Source organism: Emydura macquarii, unplaced genomic scaffold (genome assembly GCF_026122565.2).
Source record: "Emydura macquarii macquarii isolate MOO-44397 ecotype Brisbane River unplaced genomic scaffold, CSIRO-AGI_Emac_v2 contig_71, whole genome shotgun sequence".
Taxonomy (NCBI): Eukaryota; Metazoa; Chordata; order Testudines; family Chelidae; genus Emydura; species Emydura macquarii.
The window spans coordinates 11,978,531-12,003,044 of record NW_027130208.1 but is presented as its reverse complement, the minus strand read 5'-3'; the positions used below and the strand labels follow the sequence as shown (position 1 = coordinate 12,003,044).

General features: G+C 38.4%; 1 protein-coding gene across 1 annotated transcript in view; it reads right to left on the bottom strand.

Annotated features, from left to right (window-relative positions):
* Positions 1-6,098: 6,098 nt before the first annotated feature.
* The window catches only part of CNTN6 (contactin 6), a 203,638-nt gene continuing 185,222 nt past the window's right edge, over positions 6,099-24,514 (bottom strand). Inside the window, exons 19-24 of the mRNA XM_067542691.1 lie at positions 22,261-22,495; positions 21,485-21,600; positions 19,830-20,016; positions 10,017-10,129; positions 8,168-8,336; positions 6,099-7,454 (exon numbers count right to left, since the gene is read on the bottom strand). Coding sequence (XP_067398792.1) covers positions 7,351-7,454; positions 8,168-8,336; positions 10,017-10,129; positions 19,830-20,016; positions 21,485-21,600; positions 22,261-22,495 — 924 coding nt within the window. The 3' untranslated portion in view covers positions 6,099-7,350. The remainder of the gene's footprint in view (positions 7,455-8,167; positions 8,337-10,016; positions 10,130-19,829; positions 20,017-21,484; positions 21,601-22,260; positions 22,496-24,514) is intronic.

Here is a 24,514-nt window from a genome sequence, read left to right as displayed (position 1 = left end):
GGATGTGAAAACGTCTCCATTTCATAGCGTCTTTAAATCAAAATTAAATGTCTTTCTAAAAGATATACTGTAGCGGTGATGCCAGCTTTCATGAGTTTGTGACAAGTCTTACGACACAGTAGAACCTCAAATATATGAACACCAGAGTTACGAACTGACCAATCAACCGATGCTCAATGGAATTGGAATTTCCAATGCTCAATTATTTTCACTGTTAAAACTTTATACCTTTTTTTTTCTAGTCTGAATTAGTCTAGCTTTAACTCTGCTAGACTGAGGAGACCCTTATTAAATATTTTTTCCTCTGGCAATTAAAGATGGTAATCAAATCACACCTTAACTTACTCTTTGTAAAGCTAAAGAGATCCACTTAAGGAGCTCAATCACTACAAGACATTTTTTTCTAATTGTGTAATCATTCTTGTGGCTCTTCATTGAACCCACTCCAATTTATTAACACCCTTCAGTGCTTGTGCCCACAATTAAAAAACACAGTATTCCCAGCAGTGTTCACACCACTGAAATAAGAAAAGGCTGAGCAGGGACCTGACTGGGACTGGGAAGCTGCAGGAAGGATTACCAAGCAACCCTGGAAGGGGAGGCCTAGGACAAAGGGTGAGCTGAGGTTTTTGTTCCCTTTATTTGCTTATGTTTGTACAACAAGCCTACTTAAGGGAGACTGGGTGTGGCAATGTATGGTTGGAGAAGCCCTGCCCATGTCACACCCCTGTCCTGCAAATCTTTATGTACATCTCTAACATTCATATGTATATCTTTGTGCTTTCCTCCCAGGTGCCTCTTATGCTTAGCAACTCCCTGTAAATATCAACAAAACTATTTAATTGTCCTCCTTCAAATCTCTCCTTTAACCTCTTCTTTGATTATGTTCTTAATAGAAACACTTGACAACCGTTAAGCAGCTGGAGTGCTGAGATCACTGAGACCAATATTGTTTCGTTGGTTCCTTATGTTCCCAGCTGTTGCCTCGTGTCTTATTTATTTTATAACAGTCTCCCTCTTAAATTGTAAGCTCTTTGGGACAGGGACGATCTTTTTGTCCTCTGTTTGTACAGCACCTATCAGTATGGAGTCCTGGTCAAAGACTGGGGTTCCTAGATACTAACACAATACAAATAATGAATAAATAAATAGCTTTAAAACTGCTTGAGAATAAATTTAAGTATGTGCATAAGTGTTTGCAGGACCAGGGCCAGTAGGAGTTTTGCCTATGTAAAGGCTGCTTCCAGTTGCAGAATCTTTATGAATTATAATGTCATGCAGCCCAGAAAGAACCAGTCTAACATTCAGATCCTGATTATGTTGCAGAAGTGGTACATGGAGAAGTCATCTCTTTACTTGTGAACTGAGGAAATTAAATGATTGGTTATTGAAAGGCAAGTAACATGGAAACTCCCAGCTGCATGCTTGCAGAATAACTTCATAGAATAGAATAGTTTGTTTCGTGACAAAATCTAACAAGAGTACGTAAGGAGGTTCAGTCTCCCATCCCCATGTTATTTCTTTGTCTGACAGAAACAAACAAATTCAGATGACAGAAATCTGAAATTGCCATTAGCATGGGAAGGTGCCACGTGCACTGTAATTTACCCGCTGTGTCTGTAAATTGACAGATACAGCACTTATACTGACTATTCAAATTACCTGGAAATCGTTTAGCATATCTCGATTTTTAAATGTCATCTGTCATCAAATATTGAGCCACTCTAAACAACGTTCAGACGGCTTGTGGGGATGTGCACGCGGCCAGATAGCTGCTTTGGAAGTTTGGGTTGAATGTGAGCTCCTAGAACAGTGCAGAGGAGTGGGAGCAGCTCAGCGTGTGCTTACAAGGTTAAATACAATGAGGCAGTCTCTTCATATTGATGTAGATAAAATAAACTGTTCTGATTTTGAAGCCCACTAGTGTGAACACAAATTGTCTTTTTTAAAATTAATCTCAATTTTGGAATTATTGGGTGTTTTACTCTGGATCTCACTCTGATGTTCCTCTATTGACTACAATGGAATTACTCCTGATTTACTCCAATGGGGAAGGAGGATCAGGCCCATCCTACTCTTCGTCCATCTGTTGCTTTTTCAAAGGTCATTCAATGTTGCTATCTAGAGTTGCCATTTGAAACACTTGAAAATATTTCAACCTCTCTCCACAGATTATTTTGGACATGAAATTTATTGGCAAGGGCTGAGGTGAGTTTTGGGTAGTCCTGATGCCTTTCTTTGATTTGAAGGAAATAATTACTGATTATTCATTCTTTTCATGCTTAGAGAAATTCATAGGGTTTCTGCGTGTACTAGCCACTTGTGTTCAATATACTAAATAGACATAAGCATCATACATGCTTTAAATCTGCAGTAACTCCATTAAGCTTAATGGGGTTACACCAATGTAAAGCTGGTGTGAGATCATGATAATCAAGATCACAGCTGCTATATGGGTTCTTCTAAGAGATCATTTATTAGTGTAAGAGCAGTTTCTCTATGCATCAAGGCCCCGCTGCTGCTTCCACTGATACCAATGGCAAAACTCCACATTTCTTCAGTACTAGCTCATATGAGCTGCAAATGTACTGTAGGGATGCCATAAATATTTTTCAGTGTCAACTATAGAGTCAAAGTATACTTTTACATTTTAAAAGCCTTTATTTCATTAACTTTCGGTCTGATATTTGTTTCACTCTGAAGTCCAATTAGTAGCAGAAGGATCTAGGTTTTTTAGGTTTTCATGAGACTTTTGAGGTTCTCTAACTTGCTGTGTATCTAAAAGTCTGAGAGTGACACCTTTTGTTTCTGGATTAGCAGCAGCTCACTAACTCAAGGTTCATTTTTAAAAAACAATTCATTTCACAGATTTCCCCTCCCCCTATAATCTTTCCATTCCATTTTGCCTATTTCCATCTTCCCTTTCTAATCTAACTGTTCCATGGAACAAATAGATCGACATATTGTTTTTAAGATGGAGATTTGAATTTCAGATAATACAATTTTCAGGGACATATCTAAAGTCTGACCATAATCCCCTGCAGTATTTCACAAGGGGCCAGGAGGATTTTATTGAGCTATGTGACAATCCAGCTCTACATCATTCGCCCTTTGTCTTGCTCAAGTTTAAACTCCCACATTGGACTGTCCTTTTTTAAGTCTTCTTAGAATACTCTCTTATGATAATAATCAGCAAGGAGTCAGGAAGTTTTCAAAAAGGTTCAAATTAGAACAAATGCTCTTGGTAAATATCTGAATAAGAGAGAGACTACAAACTAAGTTTTCTGTCCCAATTTATATGGATTTTTAAAATTAACACAGTACACAAAGCACCTCTAAAAATAAGATAGTATCTGTAGTATAAATCCTGGCTCTATAGCACAGTGATGTCCCACGTAGTGGGGCTGGATTCCATTTAAAAAAAAAGTCACAGGTGCTGCCTCTCAAGCGTGGAACAAAAGTTTTATTTGTCCTCCCTTGACCTGGGAGAGGACATGTACCAAACAATTCCAAATACAAAGTAACCCTCCACAAAGTGAACAATTCAAGTTCCCTAGCAGGGTTTTTTCCAGCCTGCAGTTCTCCTAGCATATATATGCTAATTGACCCAGCCTTTGGAAACAGGAAGCTAAAGCTTCCAACATTTGAATTGCTCCTTTTTCAAAGACAGGAAAGCAGCATTTTTCTTGCTTCTCTGGTCCTGATTGGCCCCAGTCTCTGTTTTATTCAGAGGCAAGGTTAGGCTTGCTGAGAATTAAACCAAAACAATTAGCCCCTGTCTTGCCTGACCAATTGTTATTAAGGCAACCCAACTGTTTCCCAGGTGTCAGGAATCTCATATGCTCATTTGATTCCCAAAAGGGAGTGAGAGAGGAATTCAAACAACAACAAAAATTCTGCCGCATAGACAGAGAGTATAGTATAGAAAGAGGGGAAAAAAAACAAGACACAATGATGTTTTCATACTACATTTATATCACGGTTGCTCACTTAATCAAATCACATATAACATGGTGTTTTATAGGCTATAGAAACATCTATAGACATCACAAAGCACCAGTTCACCCTGTCACATTCCTAAATATGGGCACCCTCTTTGGCACATCTTATCCCTATGTATTACTCAACTGTATAATAAAGATGTGATTCATAAGTGTGCTGGTAAGAGATTAATCTGTTAATTTCCAACTCCTGGTCCAGATTACAAAAGGCTATAAGGTTGTCACATGCTAGGGGTCTCTGTCTATTGACTCCAGAGTTTATTGTTACCTTTTCTTTTTGTTGTTAAAGCAAATGCAAATAAAAACCTATTATCAATAAAATTAGCAAACATAAACAAGCACAATCGATCAATGGAACACACAAATAGAGATGGAAAACTGTTATGTTCTCAAAACAATTCTGTGGCTGGTTTGGCTTCTGAGGTGAATCTCTACCTAAAGCCTGTGTTTTTCAGTTCCTGTGTCTGGGTGGCTTGTGTTACCTTCCTCTATCTGTCAGTAGACTTCTGGATGTCCTCAAGAAACAGAGATAGTGTCTCCCTTACTTTTGTTTAAATATCTTCTTTTCTTCCAGTATGACTGGTTATTGCATATAATCATGTTGTGGATAGTATTCATTTAGCAGATTGGAAGCAAATTTCTGTTTGAAATGTACCCTTCACTCCCACTTGACATGGGGTAACTGTTCAACATTCTTCTTCTTCTCTATCCTCTTTTCAAGTTTCCGGGCATATCAGTTTCTTGTAGAGGTGGTTGGAACATTTTCTGCAAAATTTCATTTTGCTGCACTTTGCTGTTTCATCAAAGCTGAAACATTTTATAGGGATGCATTGGTTTTGAGAAAGTTTATGTTGGGAAGGAGAGAGAGACTTTCACACAGCCTGGTATTTAGGACACTTGCCTTTACACAAACACCACCAAATTGAAACTCTCAGGTTTTAATCTGAAAATAGACATTTCAACACAAATCTGTTTTTCACAAAATCATTTGAAAGGGCTTTGTGGAACAAAAACAAATTCTGAAACCTCAATAGTTGCTATGAAATGGAATTGTCAGTCTCTGGTCAACTCTGATTTCTTTTATCTACTTTAGAGTCAATTTTCTTTGGCTCAAGAAGAATGTTAGATGTTGCCATTCTGCCCAGAGGTCTCCAAAATGGGAAGTCTAATCTGATATTCTAAACAATGCTAAGTATGACTCCCTTGAATTAATCAGGGATATTTTAGCAAGTTCTTTGCTATTTGCAGTGACTATTCTGCTAATCCATTTAATTGTATTTAATAACGGTTTGGTGCTTATATATCAGAGTTTCTTAAATGAACCCTATATGAATTTGGGGTCAGTTATCGTTCTTAACTCTTAGGAATAAATCATGACTCACAATATATGATAATGAGCAATGACATTGCTGCTGAGGGGGTTGTCCAACAGCTCAGTTTTCAAAGAAAACGTAAAGTAATATTTTCTATTTAGTTCAGCTATGCAGGCTTTTCAGGAAGGGTGATTAGGACTCTCGCATGGTTTTTCTGCATTGTGTTGTATTTATTGCAATCTCCTCTCCCTGCAGTTCCTTCTTTTCACTTACTCTTGAAAGTGTGCTCACTACAGGACGTTCCTCCTTAGGTAAATGTGAGAAAACAGTGGAACTTAAACACAAAGGAAATACTGAGATTTTTCCTTTTGAAGGTTGGTATCTATACTGTATATAGTAGAGACTGACAATCTGTGGAAACTATACCTAATACTCTTGCTAAATTGATCAAAGAGCACCTTTAAAAAACATTAAAGCCATTGGACCCCATTTCCCCACCACAAAATTTGAGTACATCTTTTTCAGATCCTCTGAAGGGCCCTTTAAGATTAGTCAGTGATGCAATATGCACCAGGTGAAATTCTGCCCCATTGAAGTCAATGGGAATTTTGCTATTGACTTCAAAAGGGCCAGGATTTCATACGCTGAGTTCAGGCAGGGGTACATAAATGTGAATACTCCACAATTCTATGGATGGGCACAAAACATTTCAGAACTTTTTCAACATTTGAGATTATTTATGTCAAATCAATATGCAGAGCTTTCAAACAAACAACTGTATACTTTACTGGTAACAGAAAAAAACTCTCTTGAAATTCAACATTAATTCCTTCAGTGATTGCATTTTATTCACTGGGGTGGTCTTGGTGTAAAAAAGATATAGTGAAAATGTGCGATTAGTTTTCTATAAGGTCATACATCAACTTTTCCTCTCCTGATTGGCACCACTGTACACTTGTGAATTGCATTAATGCTAAAAGAAATCGTACACAAAGTATATCCCAAAGCAGCATGATGAAAATAAATTCTTAAATATTTAAGAAATTATATGGTTGGATCATTTATTTATTTATTAGAAAAACAGAATTGAAGCAGATGTTTTAGAAAATGAAACGCAAACTACATGGATTTTTCCAAACAGTTATAGGGAAAATAGTATGTCAAATACTGGTAGACCAACTGTGAAGATGTTCCTTTAATAATAATAATATTGATGTAGATATTTAGCCCCACTGAAATGCTTGATTTATTGACCAGAATAGTTTCATTGCATGAAACAGTTTTTAAAAAAAACATATTTGAGAATATGTTGGTTTAGTGTATGCTGTATCATAAGAAATATTGTCTTGTTAAGGGCCCTATCCACAGGCCGTGGGATTAAAGTCAATAGGATTGTTTTCATTGAGTTCAAGAAGTTTTGGATTGGATCCTAATTACTTTTATACAATCAGGTGACTATTTCCTTTTTCAGAGAAAATAATTTTGTAAATATCAAGAGGGTACATTACAGGTGAATCAATGGCTCGTAACATCCTAACCTGTGGTATCCTGATACAAATAAGTGCCACATGGAGACAAATATTTTGTTATTAAATTGTAAAGTGTGATTATTATTCTTTTTATAGATTAAAATGAGGAACATAGGATAAATATCCACTTCAGAAAAACTGCAAACCTATTCCCTCTTTGTTATCACATTCACGACTTACGAGTTGGCCCAGGTTTTTCATGTTTGTCATACAATTAAACTGGACTTGTACCATAGCTCACTGTTTGCAAAATATAAAGTCTTGCTGTTACAATCACACAGCTATATTTTGGCACCTCTCCATTTAATTTATGTATATATATTTATTCTCAGATTTTAATATCTTTTATTAATGTAATATTGATATTTACATTTTCTTAATAATTTACAGTTTATATTCCTACCCCCCAATAGTATAGTCATTGGGAATGTTGGCTCTGGCTGAAGTATCAAGGTAAAATGTATAGACTATTTACTTTCCAAAGTCCATGACTGTACCTGGCTTGAATCATGAAAGAGCTGAGAAAGTAAGAATTCCACTCAGAATCATAATCCCATTTGTTACCACATGGACTACCAACTCAGATGATTTTGTTCCTCTGGAGCTTAAACCTATAAAAATACAAAAATAAAACCACCTCAGGCAAGTAAATTTGCATGCAAGAGTACTTTGTGTCAGATCTAATTTTCAAAGAATTCATAATCGTTCACATTTTTCAACAAAAAATTCATACACATGTTATGAATTATAATAACTCATAATCAGATCATGCAAGGTGCTGAGTGTCCTCAGTGCCCACTTCACAAGATTGGGACCATGGGTGCTTTGTTACTGCTAATGGGTTCACACAATACTTTTTAAAGCAGCATTGCCCAGGAATTACAGTAGTAAAATGACAACTGCATCTCAACAAGAGAAAAGGAAGAACCTTTTCATGGTAGCTGGCACCTTCTTTGAAGATAATTTAGGAGGAGAGCATTGCAAATGCATCTCCAAGTCTATTACCAACAAACTGGGGATACATAATGCCAATTAGGCATATCCTGGTATTGAATAAGGGTCATTTATTCCACACAGAATGTTGGTCCAACTCTCCAGGCCACTGCAGAGGGAGAGAGACCCTGAAAAGTTAGGCCACACACTAACTGTAAATTGCTTTCCCCTTTTTGCATTAAACATAAAACTGCAGCAGATATTGCTCCAGGGTTCTCTAGAACTAAGCCATGCTATTGCTAATGTATGGTGGTTAAGGTCTATTTAGCCTTCCCTTTAGAGGTGCGCTGCCTTCATGCTAGACAATAATATTCAGAAAACATAAACTTACTTGACATTTTTGGAATCCTAATTTCCTCACTGCTGCTTCCATCCCCACCATCACTGACTGTTCTTATTTCTATCAGATAATCTTCTTCAAATGGTACCAGAAGCTCAGCAGAGGTGTTATTTGTCTCCAATATATGAGTTTTGCTTTGTCTATTTTGCCTGTACAAAATCTAAATATAAAGATATTAGAAAAAACAGAAGTAATTTGATATTTGTAGCTGTTTTTAGGGTGTCTGAGAGAACAGTATTTCTCATCTCTCACACACATGTAATTCTGCAGAGCATTTCCAGCACCCTGCAGATTTATTGAGCAGAAAGACAGACCACTTCAGAAACTTACAATCGTTTTCTGTGTAGACTCACCACACAGGGACGAATGGGTGTAGTCACTAACTTACAATGCCAGTCTTTGTCCTATCTGCAGCACAGTATTAATCAGAGCCAAACTTCAGTTACTGTATAAGGTTCTGGAAGATCATTAAAAATTATTATTCATGTGTCTATCTCACCCAGTGTGAAATTATTGAAGATGGATTTAAGGCCAGATTTTAGAGTTTCTTACCCACAATTGAGGACAGATTTGAAAACAGCTCAGCTCTAATTGAGATATCCAAATTAGGGATTTAGTTTCAAAAGTGCTCATCTCCCCATGTGACACTTTTGGCCCCATTTTCAAAACAGAAAAGAACCCATCATGCTGAGCTCTTTTGAAATTTGCCCATTTCTGTCTTATCCATCAAAATCAATAGAAATACTCCCATTGACTGCAGTGTAATGTTTATCCACAGATCTGGAAAATGTGAAGCAACCTATAGGTATATGTATTAAAAAAGCTCAAGAGGAAATAGTAATTTAGATAATGTCAACTGGAACTCCTCTCCTAACACACAGTTACTGCATTTAGTATTGTTTATGTGGTGATGGTCTATACTTAGGTCTTTTTTGGTATGATATCATTGTGCCAGCTAACAGATTGGTTGGATTATTTCACTGGTGCATGAGGGCTAGCCAGTGATAAATTTAGATGTGAATCCTGCATGTAAGAATAATCTCCTCTTCAGGAAGCCTTTGTTCTTTGCCAGGACAGCAGTGACTGTATATGACTCGTTTCTCTTGACAGCTCTGTGACACTTTTATGCTAAAAAGATCAACTGAAGAATGAAGTGGACAGAGAAATGGAGTTAATGGACATTTTTAAATAGGTTTATTGCAGTGAGTACTTAAAGAGCTCCTAGAATGTTGAAATATAATAGAAGTGTTGCCTAGAAGCAAATAGTTAAAGCCCAAAGGACTGAAATAAACAGAGCTCAACAGTCTAGTCTGTCTCTAAAAGTGTGCAGCTAAAAGTCACATAACCTACCAGAGAATAAGAGAGTGTGGGCTCTCCTCCGTTCTAGAAATGTTGCAAGTTTTGTTTTGTTTTTTTGCATGGGACATAACTGTGCATAACGTTGGGATGAGTAAAATAACAATACCACAAAAGTCCTGCAAACCCTTACTCATGTAAGTCTTCACCCATGTGAGTAAGAGTTTTGCAGGAGTGGGCCTAAAGGTCAGAGTCTAAATTCTTCATGATGGGAATGAATAATCTTTCCTTCTTGGATCATGGCTACACATCCCTCCCTGGTAAAAAACAATGTGAACAGGCTTTGTAGTAAATTTACCTTTTAAAAATAATAGATTATTAAAATGATTTTCATGTAGAGCTCCTTGACACTTCTTTTTCTACAGATTTATTCTCTCATCAGTGTGCATTGACAAATTATGAGAGCTGATATCAGATACCCCAATTTTAATTATTATATTTACTATTATATTTATATGATTAATGAGACAAAGAAATTACTTACTTTGTAACCTAGAACCTCTGATTCATTTTCCATTGTTTTTACATGTTCCCAATTCAAACATATTTTTGAATTTGTCAGTTTCCATGCAATGTTTGCTGGTGGTTGACTTGGTGCTTTAAAAAAGATAATCACAAGATATAATTTGATATTAATTTGCATGGCATAATTGAATGAGCTGCTGACATGAAAGTAACCAATGCATGGCTGATCCAAATCAAGAGGAGTAAAAATATTTTCAGGTCAGTCACCACTATCATATTTGTTAGAATACTAAAGCGCTATTCATAACACAAATCACTTACTGAGAAAAGTGCATTTTTGGAATAAAGGGAGAATCTGGTGCTCTTTGCATATATTACGTTACACTGAATACATTTTGTTAAATTTTAAATACTATATGAGTATTTAGATGTAATGTACTACAAAATATTCTTCTATGTGGATTTCAGAAAACCCCACAACAAAATGATGTCTCAAGGCTTGAAACAAGCTTGATGTACAAGTTTTTATTTGATAGAACAGACTGCCAGGTTTTAGGAACCCTGGTTGTGTACAGTAAACAGAGTAGACGTTCAAAGGCACAAATATTCATTAAGCACTAGATCCACAATGTCCAAGACCCTCAAAAGTATTTACGTGTCTAATTTCTAATACAATCAATTGGAGTTAGGCACCTAAATACCTTGAATAGTTTGGTGCCTAAATTCAACATTTAGGCACTATTGAGATCCTAAAAATCCTGCTCAACTGCACCTAACCCAGTAGGCACTGGAGTCCCCAAAGCACTTAAGTTTCCACCTGTGGGTATGTGCAAAATCATCTAAGTCCTGACACCACCAAGCATCTTGGTGCCCTAGACATGCCAGAATTCCTAAATGAGGTGTTCCCATGCCTGTCTTGCTTGTGGGGCCCAATCTGGTATGTGTGCTCATAGTCCTCCCTGTCTCTTTTTTCATGAGAAAAGGACTGATTAGGTGTGACATTCCCTTCTGCAATCTGGTCTGGTGAATCGCTGTGTCACCCCAGTCCTCCACTCCTGGGGCCCATCTCACTCTGCCTCACTGTGTGAACTCCCACACCTAGGCAGATCACACAGCCTCCAGCAAGCAAGTTGCCCCAACTCAGTGGGTGAGTGCCTCTAGCCAGCCATTCATGTTACAATGTTTAGTGCTGCCTACTGCCCACTGCAAGCTTATATGTTCATCAATTTATCAAAGAAATTGATATGCACTAGCCTTGTCACTCCAAATGGAGTCTTTACACACCTTAAACCCCATGCACTGCTTTAGCTAAAACAAACAAACAAATGTATTAAGTACAAAAAGATTGTAAGTGATTATAAGTTAGAGGAAAGCAGGTCAGATTTGATTAAAAGTAAATCATAGAATTATAGAATATTAGAGTTGGAAGGGACCTCAGGAGGTCATCTAGTCCAACCCCCTGCTCAAAGCAGGACTAACCTCAGCTATATCATCCCAGCCAGGGCTTTGTCAAGCCTCAGCTTAAAAACCTCTAAGGATGGAGATTCCACCACCTCCCTAGGTAACCCATTCCAGTGCTTCACCACCCTCCTAGTAAAAAACTTTTTCCTAATGTCCAACCTAGACCTCCCGCCCTGCAACTTGAGACCATTGCTCCTTGTTCTGTCATCTGCCACCACGGAGAACAGCCTAGCCCCATCCTCCCTGGAACCCCCTTTCAGGTAGTTAAAGGCTGCTATCAAATCCCCTCTCACTCTTCTCTTTTGCAGACTAAACAAGCCTAGGTCCCTCAGCCTCTCCTCATAAGTCCTGTGCTCCAGCCCCCTAATCATTTTGGTTGCCCTCCGCTGCACTCTCTCTAACTTGTCCACATCCTTTTTGTAGTGGGGGGCCCAAAACTGGACACAATATTCTAAATGCGGCCTCACCAATGCCGAATAGAGGGGAATAATCACTTCCCGTGATCTGCTGGCAATGCCCCTCCTAATGCAGCCCAATATGCCATTAGCCTTCTTGACAACCAGGGCACACTGCTGACACATATCCAGCTTTTTATCCACTGTTACCCCCAGGTCCTTTTCTGCAGAACTGCTGCCCAGCTCGTCGGTCCCCAGTCTGTAGCTGTGCATGGGATTCTTCCTTCCTAAGTGGAGGACTCTGCACTTTTCTTTGTTGAACCTCATTAGATTTCTTTTGGCCCAATCCTCCAGTTTGTTTAGGTCACTCTGTATCCTATGCCTACCTTCCAGTGTATCTACCACTCCCCCCAGCTTAGTGTCATCTGCAAACTTGCTGAGGGTGCAATCTACCCCATCCACCAGATCATTAATGAAGATGTTGAACAAAACCGGCCCCAGGACCGACCCCTGGGGCACTCCGCTTGTGACCGGTTGCCAGCTAGATATGGAGCCATTGATCACTACTCGTTGAGCCCTATGCTCTAGCCAGTTCTCTATCCATTTTATAGTCCATTCATCCAACCCATACTTCTTTAACTTGCTGATAAGAATACTGTGTGAGACAGTATCAAAAGCTTTGCTAAAGTCAAGGTATATCACATCCACTGCCTTCCCTACATCCACAGAGCCAGTCACCTCATCATAGAAAGCAATCAGGTTGGTCAGGCATGACTTTCCCTTAGTGAATCCGTGTTGACTGTTCCTGATAACCTTCCTCTCCTCCAAGTCCCTTAAAATGGATTCCTTAAATAAAAAGCTAATTGCATTCTAAACTAAGATTAACACTTTCACTAACTTTACAGCCTTTGATGATTCTTACCACTGGCTGGCTGGTCTGCCTCCAGCCAGGCCCTCCCCCTGTGATCAGCGTTTCAGTTGCTTGGTGGTGTTTGCAGATGGAGGTGGAAGAGAGAAAAAGAAACAGCAAAATGTCCCTCCTTTTTAAAAATGTTCCTTCGCTCTCCCCTTCGGGGGCCGGAGACAAACAATGTCTGTGTATGGCTCCCACCATGCCCTGAGTCACTGTGGTTCCTTGTGGACTTGTTTGTTGATGTCTGGGTCAGTCTTTTGTTCCTGGAATGCTGAGCTGGGTTGTTCTATACAAGTCCTAAAGAGATGTGAATTGCTTCTCAGCTCTGTAGAGGTTTGCCTAGATCTGTCTCAAGCCATGAGACACATATTTGGGAATATTACATAGCGAAGCCTCATAACCATACGCATGACATTGCAACAAACATTACTATAACAATAATGTTCAGTACGCCACGAGCATTCCAAAAACATCTTACATGACACACTTTGCATTAAACAATACACAATTACACTATAAGGGTGAACATGAATGATACACAAACACACCATAAGGGTGTACATGGGGATGCAGTGTTTCATCCTAGGTTTAGGACACTAATTCCAAGGAGAGGGTTTATGGCTAAGAATCCCAAATAGGGGGAGGCACCTCCTTGTTGCCTGGAGATAGGTACCTAAATCTCTTGGTGTAAAGGCTGGGAGGCGTCTTAAGCCCCCACTACTCTTTGGCATTTCCTACTGGCTAGTTTAGGGAGCTCCTCACTCAGCTTGCTGAACTAAATTCTCTTTCTGGATCTAGATCCACATGCCTAAGTGCTTGCTGTTTTGTGATATTGAAAATCTACCCCAAAATGACTGGAATTAAATCTTGCAAGATTCAGAGTTCTTCAAGGACATGTAAAGTTCAAACTGCATCTCCGAAGTAGATCTGATATTTAGAATGGTGAACTGTATCCTGCTGTACGGTGTATCCTTCTTGCTTAGGGAACACATCTGGGAGGAAAGCACTGAGAAATTCAGGGAATGAGATGAGATTGCCTACAATGGCACGTGGCCCATCTGCAACTGCTAGTAGAAAGTATCTCCAACAGTCAGAGATGGGACACTAGATGGGGAGGGGTTTGAGTTACTACAGTGAATTCTTTCCCAGGTGTCTGCCTGGTGGGTCTCATTGACATGCCCAGGGTATAACTGATCATCAAATTTGGGGTAAGGAAGGAATTTTCGTCCAGGTCAGATTGGCAGAAATCCTAGGGATTTTTTGCCTTCCTCTGCTGCATGGGGCACAGATCACTTGCTGGTTTGAACTGAAGTTAATGGTGGATTCTCTGTAACTTGAAGTCTTTAAATAATTATTTGAATGCTTCAGTAACTCAACCAGAGGTTATGGATCTATTGCAGGAATGGGGGTGAGATCCCCAAACTGTATGTGGGGGGCATTTTAGGAGGGGCATGGAGGAACATCCAGGGCATGCAACGGGGCCGTGAGGGGCAGGGAGGGAGCACATGCCACCCAATTCTGCTCTGCCCCCCACTCTCAGCCCCAGCTTCAGTTCCCAGCCGCGGCTCTGCCATGGACCCTGGCTCGTCCGCAATGCTGCTCCTGGCCTGAAGGGCCACGGACACATTCTATGAATGGTGGGCGGAGGGGGAAGAGAAGAAAAATTGGGGGGTCAAAAAGTCTTAAAGTCTATTAATGTAGACTTGGATTGAAATTAAGAAAGGAAGAAAATGGATTCATTAGGACCAGCAGGACTACTATGGTTGGAATGATTCAGACCTAAAATGAATATATTACTTTTCTGGGATCCATTTTTCCCCTTTTAAAGCTACATGTTGCTGTTCCCAAATCTGATCTTGATGCTTAACATATGTAAATTATAAGGAACAGTTAATTTGGTAACAGTCTATAATCTCTTTTGTTTCCTACCGAGATGGAAAAAACTAATTGTTACATTATGCAAGAAAAGTAGTGTTGTTTGTTTCATAATTGTGGAGAGGTTTAATCATTAGGAAAAGAAGATGTTGATGAACTAGCCAGGTGTAACCAAACAGATGTGTGCATATTTCAGCTGCTCCCTCATTGAGAAATAGTGTGAAAGCTGGGTGAATACTGATTTTTTTTAAACATTCATGAACATTCACTTGCATAAAAAGTGAACTCACATAAGTGGCATTCACACCCTCTTATTTGCTTTCCACAAACATTTTTACAAGAAATTAATTGTTTACAAGGATGTTCATTGAAGGGAAAGTGCCATGAATGCTCAACTAATTGTGTATTCTCACAGGTATTTTCATGGAAGTGTTGCAAGTACTTAAGTAAGTACTTTCCAAAGAGCCAACACGAAGGTCTTTGTTGTGCTACTCAAGTCTAACTTTAACTCATAAACCATTAGCATTTGACTTTCACCTAATATGTGTATGTTTGTATCACAGGAGAGTTATCTAAACCTTCATTTGTATGTAAAAGTCCGAGTTATCCAATCAGAGAGCACAGATAATACTATGTTACTGAGATGACCAGTCATACAGCATGAATAGCAAATTCCAAATACCAGAGGGATAACTCAAACCAACAGATGCAATGAAGCTTTAACAAAGTCTATAATTCACAGACTGAAATATCTTCACAACTAGTGTTCATCAAATACCTTGTAATAATAAACATGGCCTCAGTTCAGCAAAGCATTTAATCATGTGCTTAACCTTAAATCAATGATATTGTTTGCATGCTTAATGATAAGCAGGTGCTTTGCTCTGGTGGGATTTATTCTTTAAAAACTGAAATATTTCCCATAAAATGTGCAAAGAAAAGGGATAAGTTGATATGTGCCAAGGATAATAAGATGGACCTCTCTGAAGGTAAATAAACTCAGCCCAATAATTACCAAGGGAGGGAGGAAATTCTGCTTTCCAAGAAATGTACACTACATCAATGTTACCATATAACCTGACCAACAGATTTCATTGGGAATTGCACTTATTCAGACAAGGAGCTAAATTCTGTTTTGTTACACTACACAACTCCATTTAAGTCAATGGATTTGCACTTGTCTGTTGGAGAATAGAACATCATGACTCCTTTATTTTTAAGAGTATTTCAGAAATCTTGGAAGAGACGTGGTTGTGAAGACAGAGACATTGGCTTGATGTTAACACCCTTATGATAGATGTAATCTGTTTATATTTACTTCAGATATTATCTGTTCTCATTAAAAATATTTCCCTCTTTCAATAAAGAGTTTGAACATTTAATATATATTTGAAAAGATTTAATTTGTTATTTTTACTTTAACTTTAAAATGAGCCATTAATATAGTTCTTAGATTGGCCGTAGATGCAGTCAATATAAAACAAGCATGCAATAATTCTCTTCCTGTCCTGCCATCAGGTTAGAACAAAGGTTGAACCTTTGTTATTTATATATTAAGAAGAATATATTTTGTTACATATACTGAATCATTTCCAAAGACTGTCCATTTTCCATTAACCAAGTGACCAACCAAGAAGATTCCAGCCCTGGCCACAGAGTGTCTGACTCAATTTTGCTTTATGAAACTTTTATTTAACAGTAGCTCACACTATGAATCATTAATTAAAAAACAAAACAAATTCTTATGTTGCACCTTTAAGTAACATCAGAGAGATGGCATTTGATCAAGAGGAAAAATGCATAAATGATGACAAGGAGGCATGGTAAATACTTCCTTTTTTGTCCATATAAGAACTGATCGCATATTCACAGCTGAAAAGTAGCTTGTAAGCAAGGCATAATAAGAAAAGTCAGAGCACTTAGTACTGAATTTAGGTCACTTAAGTTTAGAAGGTGTTTTAAAAATATGCTCACTCTCTGTGTGTGAGTGAGTGAGAGAGAGAGACCAAGTCGGAATATTTTCTTTTCAGCACTGAATTTCCCTTTTCCTATAAGCTAACACTGCTTCTTGGGATACAGGAAGGTACTGTGTATTTTGACATGGAATATAACTTATTATTGATAAACACATTCAATGGGGTCAAAATCTGTTTATTCCACTTTCTCTAAAAGTTTCAGCGATCTCTAATTTGAAGTGATCACTGAATCTACGAATTCAGTCACACTTCCTGTTCTAGTGTAGATTCTGGCTGCCATTAAGCAGCAAAACTGGATTGGAGGGGAAGATATCTCAGAGGGAACTCCTTGCCACCCTACTACATGTATGTAAAGGCCAGCCAGAACCTAGAACTGGTGTTTGTTCCCTTCAGCACAAGGATGCAGGCTGGCCAGCCACCATGAATTTCCTAAACACCAAAGGGGTAACAGAGACCTCCAAAATGTATAGGCAAGAGCAAAAATTCATGGCAGTCATACTGGCCAGCCTAACAGACAGTAGTATGGCTAGAGGTGAGATGCTGTCCTTGCTGTGATAAACATACAGCCCCTGTGATCTTAGTTGTATTTAATAATTTTGGCTTTTATAGCAGAGTCAAAAAATGCAGGATGCATATTAATTTTCTTGCTTTATCAGTCAATTGGCTCCCAAATGGAATCTCGACTGGGCTACACACCCCCACTCAGAACTTTCACCACATCCCTTCAGGCTGCTTTCCCAGTATCTGCCCAGTTAATTTCTTCCACACTCACTGCTGCCACCATGTCCTGGTGACGAGGCATCAATGGACACAGCTATCACAGTGTGGAAACAGACAGCATTGTGGGATAGGATAGTCACCAGCTGGAGAACAAAGGGAGGGAGGAGCACTTTCAATATCCCTGCTCAAGAGCTGGATTCCCAATAAAACCGGGCTAAGACGGGAAACTTCATGAGGGAAATTCAGTTTCTCCTCAGTCATCTCAGTGGTGTCCCCCTCACCATCCCCAAAATGGAATGAGCCAAGGAGTTTGCCCTGTGTGCCCCCTTCCCTTGCACTAGCCAGCAGCAAGGCTCCAGTGGAGCATATTACCAGGGATGCCCTGTGGTCCCAGCTGCCTCTTAAAATGGGATCCCAACAGTGAAGAGGGCTATAGTAGGATTGGTAATATGGCCTGGGGTACTATCATCCTCTCCAGAGACTCCCTAAGGGGCTTGGAGAGGGGATGATGTATGCCTTACTCCATCCAACGTAGGGTTACTTACTCCACTATTTTGCCTTCAATATCTATTTGTAAGGCAAATATCACAAAATAAATAAATAAATAAATAAATAAAAAGACAAAAGTTTGGGGCCAGATCCTTTGCCCTCCATCTACTCCATGGCATTCTGGGATTCCTCCATGTAGCCAGCAGTACCCTGTCCACTCTTAGCCCCACCATTGTAGCAGATACATCTGGGAGGTCTGAAGGTGTAGCTGGAGTGCAGTGTGCTCCAGTAATTCCCAGTTTATATTCTTATTAAAATAAACTAAGCAAACAAACAAAAGCCTACCAGTCTTTGAAATATTTGGGATTAGATTCTCTTGAGCTAGAAGCTTCATCGTATTGAATATTCTGGTAGGCAGATCTCACTTTGATATGTCATTCTAGTGCCATGATAATCAAAGGAAAACACTTTCTTCACTAAACCACAAGTATTTTGGTACATAGAGAGAAGTGGGTATTTAAGCCTTTGACAATAATGCTTATTTAGACCTCATCTAGATGTGATGTGTCTGGTTAATATTCAGATTTTATTTTGAATCTGCCATATGGTATGCACATGCATGCTCACTATTGCTCAAAATTGTTCTGCAAACTCTTGCTATTTTTATCTGTTTTGCCCAATGCCCACGGAAGTTAATGACTTCCACTGGAATTTGATGAGTCTTAAATCTTATTCTTAGCATGATTCCACAAATACATCCCTTCTGTGTAGATCTGAGGTGTAATGCTTTTTCTAGTACATGTTTACTGTTAGTTAATGGGTCTCTCACACCACTTTAGAGTCTCAATCCTGCAAGATGCCTGGTAGTTCCTGGACTGTGCTTGATACTTCCAGGAGTTTCTCAGCATCTTGGAGAACTGAGCCTTAAAACATCCTAAGTTATTAGCTTCACCAGACAGGATTCTAAAAAGGGAGTGACATGTTTTGTAATAATTCCATTACCATGGAAAATTTAAATGACTGAATAATCTACCTTCATATGAATCCATAACATATCTTTCTCTCATTCTGCAGCACAGTGGAAGACAGCAATGTAACCAGTAACTTGTAACAACTGTACTGCAAAAAATATCCAAACTCATATTCCTGATTCCCAATATTGTTGTTTGCCAGGTGGAACAGCTTTTCTTTATCGACTTGCCATCTCTTTTGAAATCTCATATGAAAACATGCAGAACATAATTGCTATTCACAAGTAAATGTTTATCAGTGGTTGCCACATGGCAGAATCTGAAATGCCATAGTTATTGTCTGTTCTAAAAAGGGGGAATCACTAAGGGAATCACATATAGGTACAGTAGAACAGATAAAATAACCTGCAGGGGTGAAATCATGGTCCTATTGAAATCAATGGAAGTTTTGCCATTGACCTCATTAGATAAGTCTACACTGCAATTGAAAACCTGTGGCTGGCCCATTACAGCTGACTTGGGCTCAGGATAAGAGGATGTTTAACTGCAGTGTAGACTTTTGGGCGCAGCTGGAACTGGGCTCTAGACCCTGAAAGGTGGGTGGCTCTCAGAGCTGCAGCCCAAGCCCAAATATCTACACTGCAATTAAACAGCCCCTTAGCCCGAGCCTGTTCGCCCAAGTCAGCTGGCACAGGCCAGCCACAGGTGTCTAGCTGTAGTGAAGTCAGATCCACTGGGGCCAGGATTTCATCCAAGGAGTTCCCATTGGCTATTTACTGAACTGGCATCTTAGATATAACACTGTTGGTAAATGTTGACTTTTAATGTTGACTACTATGTGCATTAACAGCAAAGGGTGTGATAAATTATTTTATTTTATTTTGTAAATGCATTGTTTAATTCTATGAAGCTATTCGGGATCCAATTATTAACATCACCACATAAAACAAAGATGCATTGTAATAAGTTGATATAAGGTTAGGCATTGTTCTGCTTTTATATAAATTATTATGTATGAAATGAAATGCTTACGTGACTTCTTAGTAGTGACGTTGACTGGAGCCCCGGGAGGTCCTGTCCCACCAGTGTTGTAAGCTCTTATTGTTGCAAAATATAATGTGTTGGCCTTTAGTCCTGTAATGTTTTTTGCTGTTACATTTTCACTGACTCTAACTTTACCAGTTGCAGTTTCCTTGGAATCATCTGTCCAGTATAAAACCTGAATATTAAGAGCAAAGAACAGGCAGTTCATTGTTTTCCCAGCAATTAGTCTTGATTGGAAAGAAGACAAGCCAACAACTAAGGTTGCAATAAAGACAGCATGTTTTGTAATTGAAATTGTCGGGAAATAAAATTAAGCATGAATATTTATATTGAAGAAATAAAACTTCAGAGTCTGAATACAAATTAGAAAAGCAAATGAGAAATCCTTAGCTTTATAGATGTCCAAAAGGGAAACCCTGATAAGGTGAGAAATTTTAAAGGCTTGTCTGATTTTCTAATTTGAGCATATTTGAAGAAAACTTGAAAAAACACAGTGGACACTTACATCAGCCATCAAGGAGGATTTTAATTATGTTTCTTGACTATGTAGTTTTGATTCAATAGCAAATATTTATTTAGACCTCTCTCTTGCTCGACTGGATGTTTGATTTAGAAAGGCTTACATACTGTACAGCCTGTCACTTTGTCTGATACATATGTTTATAAGAATAGGACAAAAGTATTTTAAATATTTCTGTTGTCTGCATTTGATTTACTCTAGGCTTATTTTATCTAGAGAAGTGTTTTTTTTCATAATGCATGTGAAATGGTTTGGGGTGACAGTATTGAAAGCTAAAATAATATCTCAGTATATTCACAGAACATATAAAACACAAATAGTGATAATGTAAAAAACTTCTCCGCACCCTTCACCAGTGTGTCTTAATTTTATCCTGAAGGCACCACCTCTATAGACCAATTCTTTCCCGATTTACATTCCATAAAACTCCATTGATATCAATGCTGTTGCATGTGGTGTACATCAAGGTGGAGTTTGGATTAAGTCTTCATGACCAGCTAGAGACTGCCAGTCAGTGTGCTGTTATCATAAGCTGTTATTTTTTATTATATGGACAGCTATTCACTAGGAGCTATTCACTAGGACTGAGAATACCAATGTATTTCATATATGCTACAGAACCTTCTTTGGATGGTAACAACTTTCAGTTACTTCCAATTTCAAATGGATTTGTACTGGTCATCTAACGTTAAAATGCTTGCTGTAGCTCATCTACATGCCTCCGAGCCATCAAGTGTCGGATGTTGCTCAGATATTATAGTGATGGTTATGGTATAAGAACATGGATGGATGGATAGATAGCTATGGTTTTTAGAATAAAATGCTAGTCCTTTTATAGTACTCATTGCAAAAGGTCATAACTAAGTGCTGTTTGTGAAGGTTTAATTTACTTTAGTCCATTATAGAAAGGTACAGACCGAACTTCAGCACTGAACTGAAAATACTTATGATTATTTCAGGTGAAATGTTGCTAATGAGAGTTGGGTGAAGGTCACTTATCCATTAACTCATTGTAATGGAAGGCAAGCTAGAATATGCATGGCTTTTAGAATAGATATGATTGTAGTGAAGTCTGAAATTAACATCTTTCAACAAAATAGATAATTAATGTTATGTGCATCACCTCATAGCCAAGTACCCTTCCTGTATGCCTGTTCCATGCAATGGCATTCCAAGAGATTTCAACTTCAGAAGCTGAAAAGCTCTGCACAGAAACCCCCGTTGGTGCAATCTGTGGCTCTAGGATCATAAGAAAGAAAATGCATGTCTGTAATAAATGCAATGTTACAGAACATATCAAATGATTAAAAGTTGAGAACATCAAAAGTACAAGGGCTAAAAGGAGAAAAAGGTATTATGGTTAAGGCACTAAGCTGTGACTCAGGAAACTTGGTTTCAGATTCCTGGTTCTGCCACAGACATCATATGTGACCTTGGCTAAGTCAGTAAGAACATGATTTTCAAAAATGATCAGCACCTCTAACTTGAGCCAGATTTTCAGAAAAGCTCAGCTCCAATTTAAGCACCAAAATAAGTGGCCACATTTACAAAAGTGTTTGACATTTTGGATGCTAAACTCTTTTGAAAAATCTGGCCATAAGCAGCCTCTTCTAGCCTTCTTCTGAATTCACTCAATGGGAGCTGCTAGATGCTAAGTGAAAATTTGGCCCTGAGCTCTCATCACCTCAATCCTCATCTTAAAGTGGGGGTAATACTTTTTCCTCTTCTACCACATTTTGCCTGTCATGTCCATTTAGATTGTAACCTCTTTAGGGCCTGGACTGCTTCTTAGTATATCTGAACAGTGCCTAGCACAGTGGAGCCTTCATCATGGTTGGGTTCTACAGATGCTAATAGAACATTATAATAATAATAAAAACTAATAGTAATACTATTTACCATCTTCTCCTGAGTAGACAATGGAAACGGAGCTCAAGGTCCCTTCTCCTTCATTATTGTAGACACCTACTTTCACTTCAAAAGGGGAGAGAGGTGTAATGCTTTCATTTCTGTAGACATACTTTGATGCTTCTACCGAAGCCACTACTGCTTTCATCCAGGTTGTTGAACCAAGAGGCCGAAACATAATGATGTAGCCAAAACCTTCCCCATTTTGTAGTTCTTCAGGAACTGACTGCAGATGTAGGGGAAATCAATCAATAAGCATTTGAAAGTATATATGGTTTTAATTGAACCTTCATTCTATCAGTACATTTCAGTTGTATTGATTTGGTTGACTCTGCCTTAGCAAAGATAATAATGTTTGCTCCATCCATCAATTTAATATTGAAATAAAAATCAAAACAATATATCTATTGAGGCAATCAATTTAGAAACAAAAAATTTGATCAGCTCCATTAAAGGCATGCTTTTGCAAGTGTGAAGTTTTTAAAATTAAAAGCATTTCACTCAACTCCGGTTGTATCTGAATCTTTTTTCCCCCACAGGTACTGAAATGCTAATTTTGGATCATTTATAAGAAAAAAAAAATTGGAAAAGAGCAAATGTAGATACATAAGTGTCTGTTAATTGCATACTTATAAGCACACCACGTTTATTTCAATTTTTAGCATAAGTGCAATCCCAAATGCATAAAAATGTCTTTATTTAAGTTTGTCTTGCAGAGAACTGTTATTGAAAGTCTACATGGCAAAATTTATGTTTCTATTAATAAAATCTCCTCTCAAACTACATATTAATGACTCAGAACAAGTGGGCTCTTTTATCAGCACTGTACCCAGTGTGTCTTTTTTTTCATGAGAAAAAAATTGTGCCACAGTGGCATCTCAAGGAGAGAATATTTGTGTAATATTTTGATACAAAATGTGCAAGATGCAATCCTTAGCAATATGTCATGTAGTGCAAATACTCACATCGAACTGAAAAGCAGCCATGCAAAAGGGGTTGAAAATCTGGAGGTATAGTTTGTAAAAAGGAGAAAAAAAACTGGAGGTGTAAAACTACCTTCAGCGAGCCTTAGCTTGCAGCTCAAAGGTCTTCTACTGTGTGAGAATCACCATGACCATCAATATTGTAAAAAGGAGAAAAAAATCAAGAAGAGCATAACAAGTTTTCTAAGGACCATATTTTAGCCTATTCTCCTTAATCCTCCCATGCCCAATGGCAAGCAACACATGAAATAGGAAAGCTTAGCATCTATATTGAGCTTATATTGAGCACCTTGAAGCGCTTTACAAACATAAATCCTCAAAACCCTCTGAAATATATTTTCCCCTTCTATTTCTTACTCAGGATTGAGGGAGTTAAATGTAATAGATTATGATGTGTGTGTGTGGCGGGGGGAGGGGATATGTCAGAGTTTAAGCTACTTGCTAGAGCATTTAATTAGTTTTGAGGCTTCTGCGACCTCAGATTTAATCAGAGTGGTTAGTCAGCACATCACGGTAAGCAGAAGAGTCATATTCTGTTTTGTTAGCCGGCTATAATTAGTGTCTCCCACGGCTGCTCCTCAGGACAGATCATAGAGTCCAATATGTTAGGTTTCAAAAGAAGGATAATTTGATATGGGGATTTTGGGGTTGTTGCTGTTTTCTTTTTTCATGATAGATGAATAGAGGAGAGGAAACCAAAAAGCGGAGAAAGTAGTATATGGAAAAAATAGAAAATCATCATTGAAGAGACATGGATACACAGGGTGCCTGATATACAAGAAAAAAAAAAAACCTGTCTAGCACTGTAAGAAACAAAAACCCCATTCTCTGATCTAAACTCTTATACCATGATTCCTACTTGCTCACTGATGAACTGTAAGATATTTTACTGGAATCATCATTTGCTTTTGGTTTCTTTCCAGTCTCAAGACCATGAAAATCAAGAGCTGCCACTTGTTTCTTGTCACTGTTTAATAGAAGAGTATCTAAGATGGCTGAGTGAAATGTCAGTTTAACATATGGTCAAACACAAGTGAATTTGGATTTGTTGTGGTCATCAGTTATGGAAATTGCATCATTCAATGGTCTTTATTCTGCTCTAGAATTACACTCTATCTATGAGTTCTGGAATCTCCACTCTTTACAAAGGGAAGCAAACTTATGGGGCGAACACAGGGGCAGAATCAGACCATGTTCTCCATCATCCTGAACCATGAAGGAATTTCCACCATTTAGAGAAGGAGCATTGTGAATTGAGGAGC